At 43.6% G+C, this 12,940-nt stretch overlaps 1 protein-coding gene across 1 annotated transcript in view; it reads right to left on the reverse strand.

Annotated features, from left to right (window-relative positions):
* The window catches only part of LOC124613495 (opioid-binding protein/cell adhesion molecule homolog), a 202,394-nt gene that overhangs the window by 103,117 nt on the left and 86,337 nt on the right, over positions 1–12,940 (reverse strand). Inside the window, exons 5-6 of the mRNA XM_047142203.1 lie at positions 9,030–9,158; positions 8,804–8,941 (exon numbers count right to left, since the gene is read on the reverse strand). Coding sequence (XP_046998159.1) covers positions 8,804–8,941; positions 9,030–9,158 — 267 coding nt within the window. The remainder of the gene's footprint in view (positions 1–8,803; positions 8,942–9,029; positions 9,159–12,940) is intronic.

The raw sequence follows: 12,940 nt of genomic DNA on the forward strand, positions 1-12,940 counted from the left end.
CTTCTTGCTTTCAACTCTCCTGTGCCGTCCTCTCTCTCTCTCTCTCTCTCTCTCTCTCTCTCTCTCTCACACACACACACACACACACACACACACACAAAAAGCACACAAAACAACCCTCCCCCTTCACGCCAAATCAAGTATGTTTAAATCTGCTCCTCACCACATCCACATGAACTCGCAACACCGAGAGGCAGTTAGTGCTACACTACGTGAAACCAGCACCACTGTCCAAGTAAACATCGACAATAACGTGAAATCTTTCGCTGAGAAGAGTGACAAAGGTTTTCCTACATTTTGTTTTGAGTGTTGAACATACGAGAACCGATGAGTGTTAATTGAAAAAGGAGTGAAATCAGTGTTTAGAGTTGCAGCACTAAAGGAATCACACGAAGACCCAAAAAAACTAAGTATAGAACATATACTATTCTTACCCTATGGAAACACAAAGAAAAACAAACACACTTTGAGCTAGTAAACATTTTTGGACCACTTATCAGATGATGTGCCTTCAGGTCATAAAACACATAAAAAAGGCGAATAAAAACAAATTTTCTATCTGCACCAACAAATAAAACCTGAACTCTTACGAATTCTTTTGCCTGGAAGCAAATGTAACAGAATTAAGTTAACGAAATATACTTAGCATATGCGGTTATGTTGTAGACCAAAGTTTGTAGACACATGAATTCCTATGAACAAATAGTGCTTTGATGAAAATGTATCGACTTTGTATTAAAAACATGAAAGGAGATGTATGTATAATAAATTTATTTGAACATTCGCTCCATAAAGCTGAGTGAACATACAGAGTAGCTTCGCGTATCCTACTTCTTTTTGAAACGGTCTTGTTCCTGTGACGCTACTTGCCGTCAGACTGATACATTCAGTGTGTACCAGACCTGCGCGATGGATCTGCCGGCTCCGTAGCAACTGCAAAATCTTCATTGCGAGTAATGTCATAGTAGCTGAATTTCTGTGTTAAACCATTTTTTTTATTGCCATCAGTCTTCTGATTGGATTGATGCAGCCCGCCCCCACGAAATTCTCTCCTCTGGCAACCTTTCCATCTCAGAACGGCACTTGCAACCTACGTCCTCAATTATTTACTGGACGTATCCCAATCTCTGCCTTCCTCTACGGTTTGTCCCACCTGCACCTCCCTCTAATACCATGGAAGTTATTCCCCTGATGTCTTAACAGACGTCACACCATCCTGTCCGTTCTCCTTCTTTTTCCACTCCTTAGTTTCCTTTCAAATTATCAGTCTACCTGATCTTAAGAATTCGTCTGCAGCACCACATCTCAAATCCTTCGATTCTCTTCCTTCCCGGTTTCCCCACAGTCCATGTCTCACTAACATACAATGCTGTACTCTACACGTACATTCTTAGAAATTATTTTCTCAAATCAAGGCCTGTGTTTGATACTAGTAGGTTTCTTATGGCCAGGAACACCCTATTTGCCAGAGCCAATCTGCTTTTGATGTCCTCTTTGCTCCGTCCGTCATTGGATATTTTGGTGCCTAAGTTGTACAATATCCTTAACTCCAGCTACTTCACTACTATCAATCCTGATGTTAAGCTTTTCGCTGTTCTCGTTTCTGCTGCTCCTCATTACTTTCGACTTTCCTCGATTTACTCTCAGTCCGCATTCTGTACTCATTAGACAGTCCATCCATTCAACAGATCACGCATTCTTCTTCACTTTAACTCAGGATACCAATGTCATTAGCAAATCGTATCGTTGATGTCCTTTCTACATGAATTTTAATTCCACTCCTGAACATTTCTTCTATTTCCATCACTGCTCTTTCGATGTACAGACTGAACAGTGGGGACGAAAGGCTAAATCACGGTCTTACACCCTTTTTAATTCCAGCACTTCGTTCTTGGTCGTCCATTCTAATTATACCCTCTTGGCTCTTGTACGTATATTACCAGTCTCTCCCTACAGCTTACCCTTATTTTTCTCAGAATTTCTTACATCTTGCAACATTTTACATTTCCGAATGCTTTTTCCAAGACGACAAATCCTATGAACGTGTCTTTCTCTTCAGTCTTGCTTTCATTATCAACTGCAACGTCATTATTGCCTTTCCTAAAGCAACTGACTGTCGTCAACACATCTTCAATTTTTTCTTCCACTCCTCTGTGTATTATGCTTATCAACAACTTGGATGCATGAACTGTTAAGCTGATGGTGCGATAATTCTCTGTCTCTCTCTCCCTCTCTCCTAAATCGTTTTGTGTCTCCTTCTATTACATGAGACAAATTCACAAATTATTTCATACCTCAACGACCTCTATTTCTGTATTTCTAATTCCTTGAACATTTTTGTGCTTCCTTCTTTCATCGATCAACTGAAGTATTTCTTCTGTTACTCATCGTTTCTTCGCAGTTACCTTCTTCGTACCTATGTTTTCCTTCTAAACTTCTGTGATTGCCCATTTTAGATATGTCTACTCCTCTTCAGTTGTACTGCGTACAGAGCTATTCCTCATTGTCGTGTCTATAGCCTTAGAGAACTTGCACCGTATCTGGCCATTCCTTAGTACTTATGTATCCCACGTCTTTGCGTATTGATACGTCCTGACTAATTCCCTTAAACTCCAGCTTACTCTTCATCACTACTGCGTTGTGATCTGAGTCTGTATCTACTCCTGGGTACGTCTTGCGATTCAGTATCTGATTACGGAAACTCTGTTTGACCATGATGTAATCTAACTGAAATCTTACCGTATCACTCGGCCTATTCCAAGTATACTTCCTACTCTTGTGATTCTTAAACTGATCATTCGCTATTACTAGCTGAAATTTATTAGAGAACTCAACTGATCTTTCTCCTCTCTCATTCATTGCCCAAGCCCGTATTCAACTGTAACCTTGTCTTCTACTCCTTCCGCTACAACTGCATTCCAGTCTCCCATGACTTTTAGATTTTAATCTCCCTTCACGTACTGTATTATCCTTTCAATACCCTCAAATACTTTTTTTATCTCTTCACCTCCAGATTCGGATGTCGGCATGTATACCTGATCTATCGTTATTGGTGTAGGTTTGCTGTCGGTTCTGATGAGACAACCCTATCACTAATGAGTTGACAGAAACACTCTCTGCCCTACCTTCCTATTCATAACGAATCCTACTCCCGTTACACCATTTTCTGCTGCTGTTGATATTACCCTATACTCATCTGACCAGAAATTCTTGTCTTCTTTCCATTTTACGTCAATAACCCCTACTATATCTAAATTGAGCCTTTGCATTTCCCTTTTCGGGTTTTCTAGCTTCCCTACGACGTTGAAGCTTCTGACATTTCACGCCCCAACTCGTAAAACATTACCACTTCGGTGGTTATTCGATCTTTCTCTAAAGTCACCTCCCCTTTGGCAGTCCCCTCCCGGATGTCCAAATGGGGGACTATTCCGAAATATTTTGCCAACGGAGAGATCATCATGACTCTTTTGCAATTACAGAACACGTGTCCTGTTGACACACGTCATGTGTCTTTACTGCAGTGGTCTCCATTGCCTACTACATCCTCATCCCGTTGATCATTGCTGATTCTTCTGCCTTTAGGAGCAGTTTCGTATCCCAAGGACAAGACAGAGCCCTGAATCTCTATCCGCACCTCCGCCCTCTGTGATAAGGCCGTTGGCAGAATGAGGGTAACTTATTATGGCAGAAGTCGTAGGCCGCCAATGCAGATTATTAATCCAAATTTAAGAGGTGGTGGGTTTAGAACCCGAAACCGAGGTTGTTTTGATTAGTAATCAAGGACGCTGCCCCTAGACCACGGGTGCTTCTGCAGCACAAAGGTATTCGGAAGCATCTGAATAAAAATGTGCAAAAGTTATTTCCAGTAGATATAGGATATCTGTCCCGTTCCACTGTTGTGTAGCCATTTCGCTCACAAAATGAATAATCGAAACTATTACAGTCGTTTATTGCATACTACTATCAAAGACATATGATAAATAAGAACAGCTTGATTGCAAGTCATTCGTACCGCATCAAGCGAAAGTATAGGGGATTATATACTGAAGAGCCAAAGAAACGGGTGCACGTGCGTAACATCGTGTAGGGCCCCGCGAGCACGCAGAAGTGTCGCAACACGACTCGGCTACTGTCTACAGTAGTGCTGGAGGGAACTGCACCATGAATCCTGCAAGGCTGTTCCATAAGTCCGTAAGAGTGCGAGGGGGTAGAGGTCTCTTCCGAATAGAACGTTGCAAGACATCCCAGATAAGCTAATAATGTTCGTGTCTTGGGAGGTGGAAGTGTTTAACCCTGCTGTTCTGTTCGGGTCTATATGACCCGAAACGAATATGAACGTTATTTTACATTATGTAAATACCAATATATATTTATGAAACTTTGTGACTTTGTCTGAAAATGGATGAGCAGCATGTGTTTTAAAAGGTTTTAAAAAAGTTTAAGAAGTTTGGGCTTCAACTGTAATAGTTGCATATGTAATGTTCGGGTCATAATGACCCGACACAAATATGTTTAGTGTAACTCGTATTTATTTCTAAAATCTGGAAATGGCGAAAATTATTTTTGTTGTGTTGTGTGGGAATAGTGACTGCATCATTCCAACTTACTCTCAACAATCACCTAAAGCTCCATGCGTTCACAACAATGGGCTTGTTTGTTGCTTTCCCCAGGAAATAATAATTGGCAGTTCTCAATAATTGGAATGCTTTGTTTCTGCCCAGTTTGACTTGTGACACCATGGCGATGAGACCATTGAATGATCGTGAGTTGGAAGAAATAGTAAATGCCTCACCAGATGAAGGATCACTTTCTGAGTTTGAAGATCACATCAGCAATGCATCTGAAAGCGAGTGTTCCGATGACAGTTACGACAGTCCACAGCCCATACAAAATAGTGTAGAGACTTTTCTTTCTAAAAATGGGAATATAGAATGGCAGTTGCATCCACCAGCACAACATGGTCGCCTACCAGCTTCGAACATCATCAAGAGTACCCCAGGAGTTACCAGGTATGCAGTCAGCAGAATATCTGATGTAAAATGTTCATTTGAAGCAGTATTTCACACAGCGCTTCAAAATGAAATAATAGAGATGACAAATATTGAAGGGCAGCGAGTTTATGGTGAACAGTGGACAGATATTGATGGTTCTGTTTTCCATGCATACTTAGGACTCTTACTCCTAGCGGGTGTATATCGATCTCATGGGGAGTCTACAAAAAGTTTGTGGGATAAAGATACTGGGCGAAACATATTTCGAGCAACCATGTCTCATGAAACATTCTGTAAGATATCACGTGTCCTGCGATTTGACAAGAAATCTACTAGAGAGGAAAGACGACGTACTGACAAACTTGCCGCAATTCGTAGTATTTGGGAGAAGTGGGTAGAGGTCCTTCCTAAACTGTATAATCCAGGAGAAAATGTTACTGTTGACGAGCAGTTAGTAGCATTTAGAGGTCGCTGTCCATTCAAGCAGTATATCCCAAGTAAACCGGCAAAATATGGGATCAAAATATGGACCATGTGTGACAGCAAAACTTCATACGTACTGAAAGCCCAAATTTATACAGGAAAGGTGAGTGGAGCGGCACCAGAAAGAAATCAGGGAATGAGGGTGGTATCTGATCTCACTTCTGAGTTACGTGGTCAGAATATCACGTGTGACAACTTTTTTACGTCGTACAATTTGGGGCAGCTGCTTCTGAAAAGGAAATTGACTATGTTGGGAACTATACGGAAAAATAAGCCGGAGCTTCCACACAAAATGACCAACAAGGAGGTACACAGCTCTTCATTTTACTTCACAAATGACACTACTGTGGTTAATTATATTCCTAAGAGACACAAGAATGTTGTACTTATGAGCACTCTCCACCATGATGCGGAAATCAGTGACAGGGCTGATAAGAAGCCAAAAATGATTTTGGACTATAATTCAACCAAAGGTGCTGTAGACACGCTTGATCAGTTATTAGGTACATATACATGCAAACGAAAAAGTAATAGGTGGCCAATGATAGTTTTCTACAATATTCTTGATGTTTCTGCTTATAATGCATACGTTTTGTGGATTTCGGTTGACCCTAATTGGAATGCAAGCAAATTGACTAGAAGGAGAATATTCTTGGAGGAACTTGGAAAGTCACTGATAAAAGAACATATTGCATCAAGAACGCATTTCCCAAGAACAGAAGATTCTTTGAGAATGGTCACAAGCATCCAAAACCCGAATGATGTGGGTGGTGTGTCAGAATCGGTAACAACAAGAAAATCTACAAAACGTGCACGCTGTAAGTTCTGTCCATCAAGTAATGACAATAAAACAAACATGGTGTGTGGAAAATGTAGTAAACATATTTGCAAGAAACATGTAACCTACTTGTGTCCACAGTGCAAGCAGTAAGAAAAGAACTGTAGTATTTTATAAGATGATTGTATTGAAAATTCTGTTGTTTCAAATTTATGTGAATACTTGTGCCTAAACTACAATCAGTAAGAAGAGAGGATTCTAAAGTTGTAGTGCTTTCTATGTTGGAATGTAATAAAAAAACTGTAGTGTGTTCTGTACTGTAGTGTGCTCTAAGATGAATATCTGTAATGACAACTGTCTGTTGTTAGAAAATGTCAATACTTACGTCTAAACTGTCAACAATAAGAATAGAAGTATGGAAAAACTGTAGTGCTTTCTAAGTTGAATGCCTGTAATGGAAACTGTCTGTTGTTTCAAATTTATGTGCATATTTAAATGAAAAATATCCCTCAATAAAGTTGTATGCATTGTTATTATTATTATTATTACCATTATTATTATTATTATTATTATTATTATTATTACTAACAAGGTACTGGAATAGAACAACAATGTCGATAGCTAAAACTGTACCAAAATTTATGTTTCTAAAGCATTTTGATATGTCGGGTCATATTGACCCGAACAGTATATATGTCAAGTAAAAGTGAACAGAACAGCAGGGTTAAACTCAGAACCGTGTTCCGCGAGCGACTCTGTAGCCATTCTGGACGTGTGGAGTTTCACATTGTCTTGCTGGAATAGCCCAAGTATGTCGGAATGCACAATGGACATGAACCGATGCACTTCATCAGACAGGATGCTTTCTTGCGTGTCACCTGTCGGAGTCACACATAGACGTATCAGCTGTCCCATATCACTCCAACTGCACACGCCCCACACCATTACAGCGCCTCTACCAGCTTGAACAGTCCCCTGCTGACATCCAGGGTCCATGGACTTGTGTGGTTGTCTCCATACCTGTACATGTTCATCCGCTCGATACAATTTGAAAAGACACCCGTCCGACCAGGCAACATGTTTCCAGTCATCAAAACACAATGTCCGTGTTAAGGGGCCAGGAGTAAGCCTTTGTGTCTTACAGTCACACGAATGAACCTGCGGCTCGATGATGTTTCATTGAATGGTTCGCACGCTGACACTTGTTTATGGCACTGAAATCGGCACCAATTTGCGGAAGGATTGCACTTCTTTCGCGCTGAACGATTCAGTCCCGTTCTTGCAGGATCCTTTTCCATCACCGGTGTCGGAGATTTGATGTTTTACCGGATTCCTGGTATTCAGTTCCTGCTATTAACGGTACACTCGTGTAATTGTCGTACGGGAAGATCCCACGTCATCGATACCTCGTAGATGCTGAGTCACATCGCTCGTGCGCCGACTGTAACACAGCGTTCCATCTCTCTTATATCTTTATAACCTCCTACCGTAGCAGCAGTAACCTATCTAACAACTGCGCCCGACACTTGTCTTGTATACCCGTTGCCGGCCGCAGCGCCGTATTCTTCTAATGTAAATACCTCTGTGTTTGAATATGCATGCCTATACCACTTTCTTTGGCGATTCAGTGTATATTGAAATTTTTTGTAATAAATACCGATATATGGACTTTTATCAGCAGGCCTGGTAGAAAGTCAAATGGCTAGAATTGGTACAGCAGGCAACTTGGCCGCGAAAGTGACAGATGCGTGTCTGACACTAGTCGTAAAATCGCAGTGGGACAGTAAGGCAAGCCAAGTTTCTTTGAATCCTCCAGCGTTTATGGGCTAGAATTGTTCGAATTCGACCAGAATACAAAAAGGAAGGTTCCTGGTTGCGTCTGGTTCCGGCCCAGGAAGCGAAGATAGTGCAGGAGTTTTTGGCTAACAAATGGATCACAATTCTGGATCACCCACCGTATTCGCCTGATTTGGCAGTAACTGAATTTTGGCTTCTCCCCAGACAGACGTTGGCAATAAAAAGACACCGTTATGGCGCAGTTGAGGACATCCAAGGAAATGGTACTGCATTAGTACACGCAACTCCGAGAAAGGACTACAGTGACTGTTTCAAAACACTTTGAAAAGTATTTCACCTGTGTTTTGATTCAGGGGAGGACTATTTTGAATAAATACAGCTGTTTTGTCAACATAATCCTTTATTTTTCATAGCCACAGTCCTAATGAAACTGGGATGGTCTGTGTAAACACAAGGGCACATGCCAATTTGCTCCCAAGAATTTTCGTAATGAACGAAGGAAGATAATCATGCTAAACAGCATTTTCTAGCTTTTGTAATTCTTTTTCTTTTTTTGTGGACAGTAAGTTTTTGGGGTCGTCAAGATTAATGGGCATCCTAGGTAGAGAAGATTAGCAGCTTTAGTCTACCTGAGGAGGTCGCAGCAGTGGGTCGAAACGTCGAATTTTGGTTTACGCAACATGTGTAGCAACGAAATAATTTCGTTGCTATAAACACTGACTACGGATGCTTACGCTCAAAAAAGTGCACTCACCGTGGGCGAGTATCTCGCCCTGGTCCCGGGTCCAGTAGTTGATGGACTTGGGGTAGGCCTCGGAGCTGCACTCGATGGTGACGTGCCGGCCGTCGTAGGCGCCCACCAGCTGGCTCTTTGGCCGCACGACGGGCGGGACTGCAACACAGGCGGCGTGGGGTGAGCGCGCGCTGCCCAGCGGGGCGTAAGGGCGGGGGGCGGCGAGGGGCGGCGCTGCGGTACTCACAGTGGACGACGAGCGAGATGCGCTTGCTGACGCTGGGCGGCACGCCGTTGGACGCGATGCACAGGTAGGGACCCATGTGCAGCCGCGAGACGCGCGCGATGCGGAACACGGCGCCCTCCACGCTCTGCACTGCGGCACAAAGACAGGCCGGCGGTCAGACCACGTGCGCCGCAGCGGCCGCGGTAGAGCGCACACCGCTCACTGCCTGGGAATCGGACCACAGGCGCGGCTCCGAGCCCGTGGACCAGCAGCTTTGTAAACTCCACGCTGAAACTCTATGTACTACACTCTGGTACAGTTGTGGAAATGAGTATAAAGCCATGAGCATTTGTAGGAAAATTAAGATTTTCGGTTGAAATATTCGTGCACTGTGTGTACGCAACAGTATGAATCCAGTATTCCGCCAGCTGTATCGCATTTGATGTCAGTAGTGTTCTAACTGCGACCGGTACGGTCTCGGGGTTGAAATGATTGAAAGCGCGGCGGGACCCGCGGAGAGGCTCGCGAACAACAACACAACGGGAGAGGACGGGCACGACCAACGAAGGACAGAACGAAAACAACAATGTCGAACAACGGAGTCACAAGGGAACCTAACAAACACGTCCACTCGTACACAGAACAAGTAAGTAAGCTCTCTAACGCGAGGCGATGTGTCCACAGGCGTAAGCGAGATTAGACTGACTGGCTGACTACTGCTGCTGCTGCTGCTGCTGCTGTAAAACACTGGCGACATCTGCCAGGTGTTGGGGCAGTGTAAGCAGCGTAGCTGCTGTTCCTGCTTTGACCTCAGGGTTAAACTGAGTTGCCTATCTGATTGAGATACCCTCAGGGAGCGTCTCTGACTATGGAGACGCCCTAATTGGCGTCATCGACACCGCGGGAGTTTGGCTACTCCCGCAGGAGGTCGGGCCAACGTGTTGTTAAAAAGATGAAGAGAATAAATAATAAAAACAGGCGATAAAATCGGAGACTTAAAGAGTAACATGGCGAAAACAAAGCATGGAACTTAAAGCAAAGAACAGAGGGATGATGACGCTAATAAAATACATACGAAGCAGACAGGTAAAACAATAGACAGACAATTAAAAACACACGGCGACAGTCTGGTTTCTGTTCGCAAAAGACATAAAATTCACACCTAGCGACAGCATGGTTTCTGTTCGCAACACGAAAAAGACGAACAACACTGAACAGTCACTGGAACACTGGACTAAAAAGTTGGCAAATGTGACATACCATAGCCGAGAGGAGGTGGGAGGAAACTGAACAACACTGAACAGTCGTTGGAACACTGGACTAAAAAGTTGGCAAATGTGACATACCACAGCCGAGAGGATGTGGGGGGGAAACTGGACAGATGATGGGAAAATAAAGAAGGGGGGAAGGAGAGGAAAAGCGTAGGGGGGAGTCGGGAAAGGAGCCGATGGAGGAGGAGGACCCATAAGAGGGGTGGGGGGTGCTGGGCAGACACAACAGGGAGTGGGGAAGGCAGAGGTGGGGAATACAAAAGGACTTGAAGGGGGGAGAAGGAAGGAGGGAGCGGTTTGGTGGGGAGAAAACAGGATGGAAGGGGGGAAGAGGGAGCCCAGGGAAAGGACAGAGGAAAGGAGGGGGGTGGGGATCAGAGTTGATGGGAGGGGTAGATGGAGGGAGAGAGGGCATCATCCGGGAGGGGGAGTTGATGGAAGCCATCTTGGGAAAGGAGATGGGGGGTAGGGGACACACAACAGTGATGGCGTGGCAGGGGGCGGGGACGGGAGAGGAGAGGAGCAACCAGGGGGTGAGGGGGTTCAAGGTGGCGGGAGGTTTAGAGTATGCGGATATGTTCGAGGAATAGGAGCAGATGGGGGAAAGCAATGAGGTCATAGAGGATCCACGTGGGGGGCGGGAGGCGCATACGGAAGGCAAGGCAGAGTGCATGACGCTCAAGGATCTGGAGAGACTTATAGAATTTGAGGGGGGGGCAGATATCCAGGTGGAGATGAGGGATCCAGGTGAGGTGATGGTCAGTGGTGAGGCCAAGGTAGGTGAGGGTGAGGGTCTGGCTGAGCAAGAGGCAGGCGCTTAAGTACTTTGTCGGGAGTGCCACAATTGGCAGATGGAAACACGTGTTCCACTGTGGCGCCCTCATACTAAAAGCAGTCCAGAAGGCGCGCGCCGCCACAGCTTACAGCGCGATGGTGCAGTGTCCTCTAGGGGTCTTCGACGTCCATGACGTCTGACGCGGATTCAAATTCCGCGGCGCGCGGTACCAGAAGTAGTACACTATATCACAAAATATCAACGATTACGGTGGTAGAGAATAGAATTCGGTATAAAGGCAGTCGGCTCTGTGCGATGTCAGTGTGTGTGTACGTGTCTCTACTGCAAGCAGGAAACATACATTACTAAAGAGAATGCTGTGTACATAAACCACGATTCTGACAATGCGACACGGAAAACAGTCATCGTGCGAAGAAAAAACAAAAATCGATGCGAACGGCCAATCTCTGATCGAATGAGGACACTTTAATCTTCTAACCGCCAAGAAGTTGAAACGTTCAATTACTGTGATTGATAATTTTGTTAGACTGAGTGTATGGTATGAACTGAACGAAAAATATGGGCTTAGTAGATAATTATCTGTGACCTCGTAGCGGCTACCTCTGGGCAACACAAGGGCCAGAAACCGTTATTCTCCTCTACTTGTTGCTGATTTGCGTTTGCAAATAATTGCCAGACATGTACGACAAATTTTGTCAAATGACAATCATATAGCATTCAAGAAACGACTGCATAAACCTGCTCTAACACCCAGACATAACCAGGCCATATTGAAGTTTCCTGAGAAACGTATGTCATGGACTTAAGAATGAGACAAAGTTTAATTTTCATGAGTTGGATGGATTTCACTGTTATTGGGATGATCTGAGAAAAGGGCAGCAGGTAACAATGAGCAGAAATTTTGGTGCTGGAAGTGTTATGATTCATGCAGCTTTCTGCGCTAAAGGTAAATTGCGCATTGATTGGTTAAACACAGAACGAACTGTAACATGTACACTGAGGTACTGGAGACACAACTCACTGGAATGTTCGAACAAGATAGTGCATCTGTGCGTGCTTCTGCTACAACCAAAAGATGGTTTGAAAATAAAGATATCGATTTCTTGCCCTTACCTGCATGCGGCCCTGACTTGAACCCCATGAAAACCTTTTGGGGGCTACATCAAAAGCGTGTTTATCAAAATGAAAGGCAGTTTGAGCCCATATGTGAGCCGAAACGAGCGATAAGAGAAGGGCGGTGACAATTTCACTGCAACAATTACAAATCCTAACCAAATTAATGCTGAAGATAATTTTTGAGATAATTAGGTAGAACGGTGTTTAGACAAAGTACTGACAATGCAGTAACACAACAGGGCAGTAAGTGCCTTTATACGAATTTCCATCCAGGAGATACGAACATCTTATTTTATCACTCATGCTATGAAAGAAACTATCTAACGTCATGATTCTTTATGTCTTATTGTCTACTATTTTCACTATAAATTTGATATACGTTTGCTTTAGACATTGTACTACTGCTGTCGTAAAATCCCGTCCTTTATACTTATTTCCACAACTGTAGTACCATAAGCGATTTCATTCTCATCGACAACTATGAGGTTGTGCTGTTTGAAGTTTTTTCGACGTACTAACTGCTTGAAAATATCTAGGGCACTGTTCGCATTTAAAGATGATGAAATACTGTGCAACTTTCGTATCAACCGATGCAACACCAATGAACATTTCGTGTAATCATGCGGCGATTATTAAACAGTTTTACGAGCTATATCCTTCCTTCAGCAATGACAAATTAGGAAAGGGAATTAAAGTTCAGGGAGAAGACATTAGAGCTTTGATATATTGCGATGTTATTCTATCAGAGA

The sequence above is a fragment of the Schistocerca americana genome, chromosome 4, assembly GCF_021461395.2.
Source record: "Schistocerca americana isolate TAMUIC-IGC-003095 chromosome 4, iqSchAmer2.1, whole genome shotgun sequence".
NCBI lineage: Eukaryota > Metazoa > Arthropoda > Insecta > Orthoptera > Acrididae > Schistocerca > Schistocerca americana.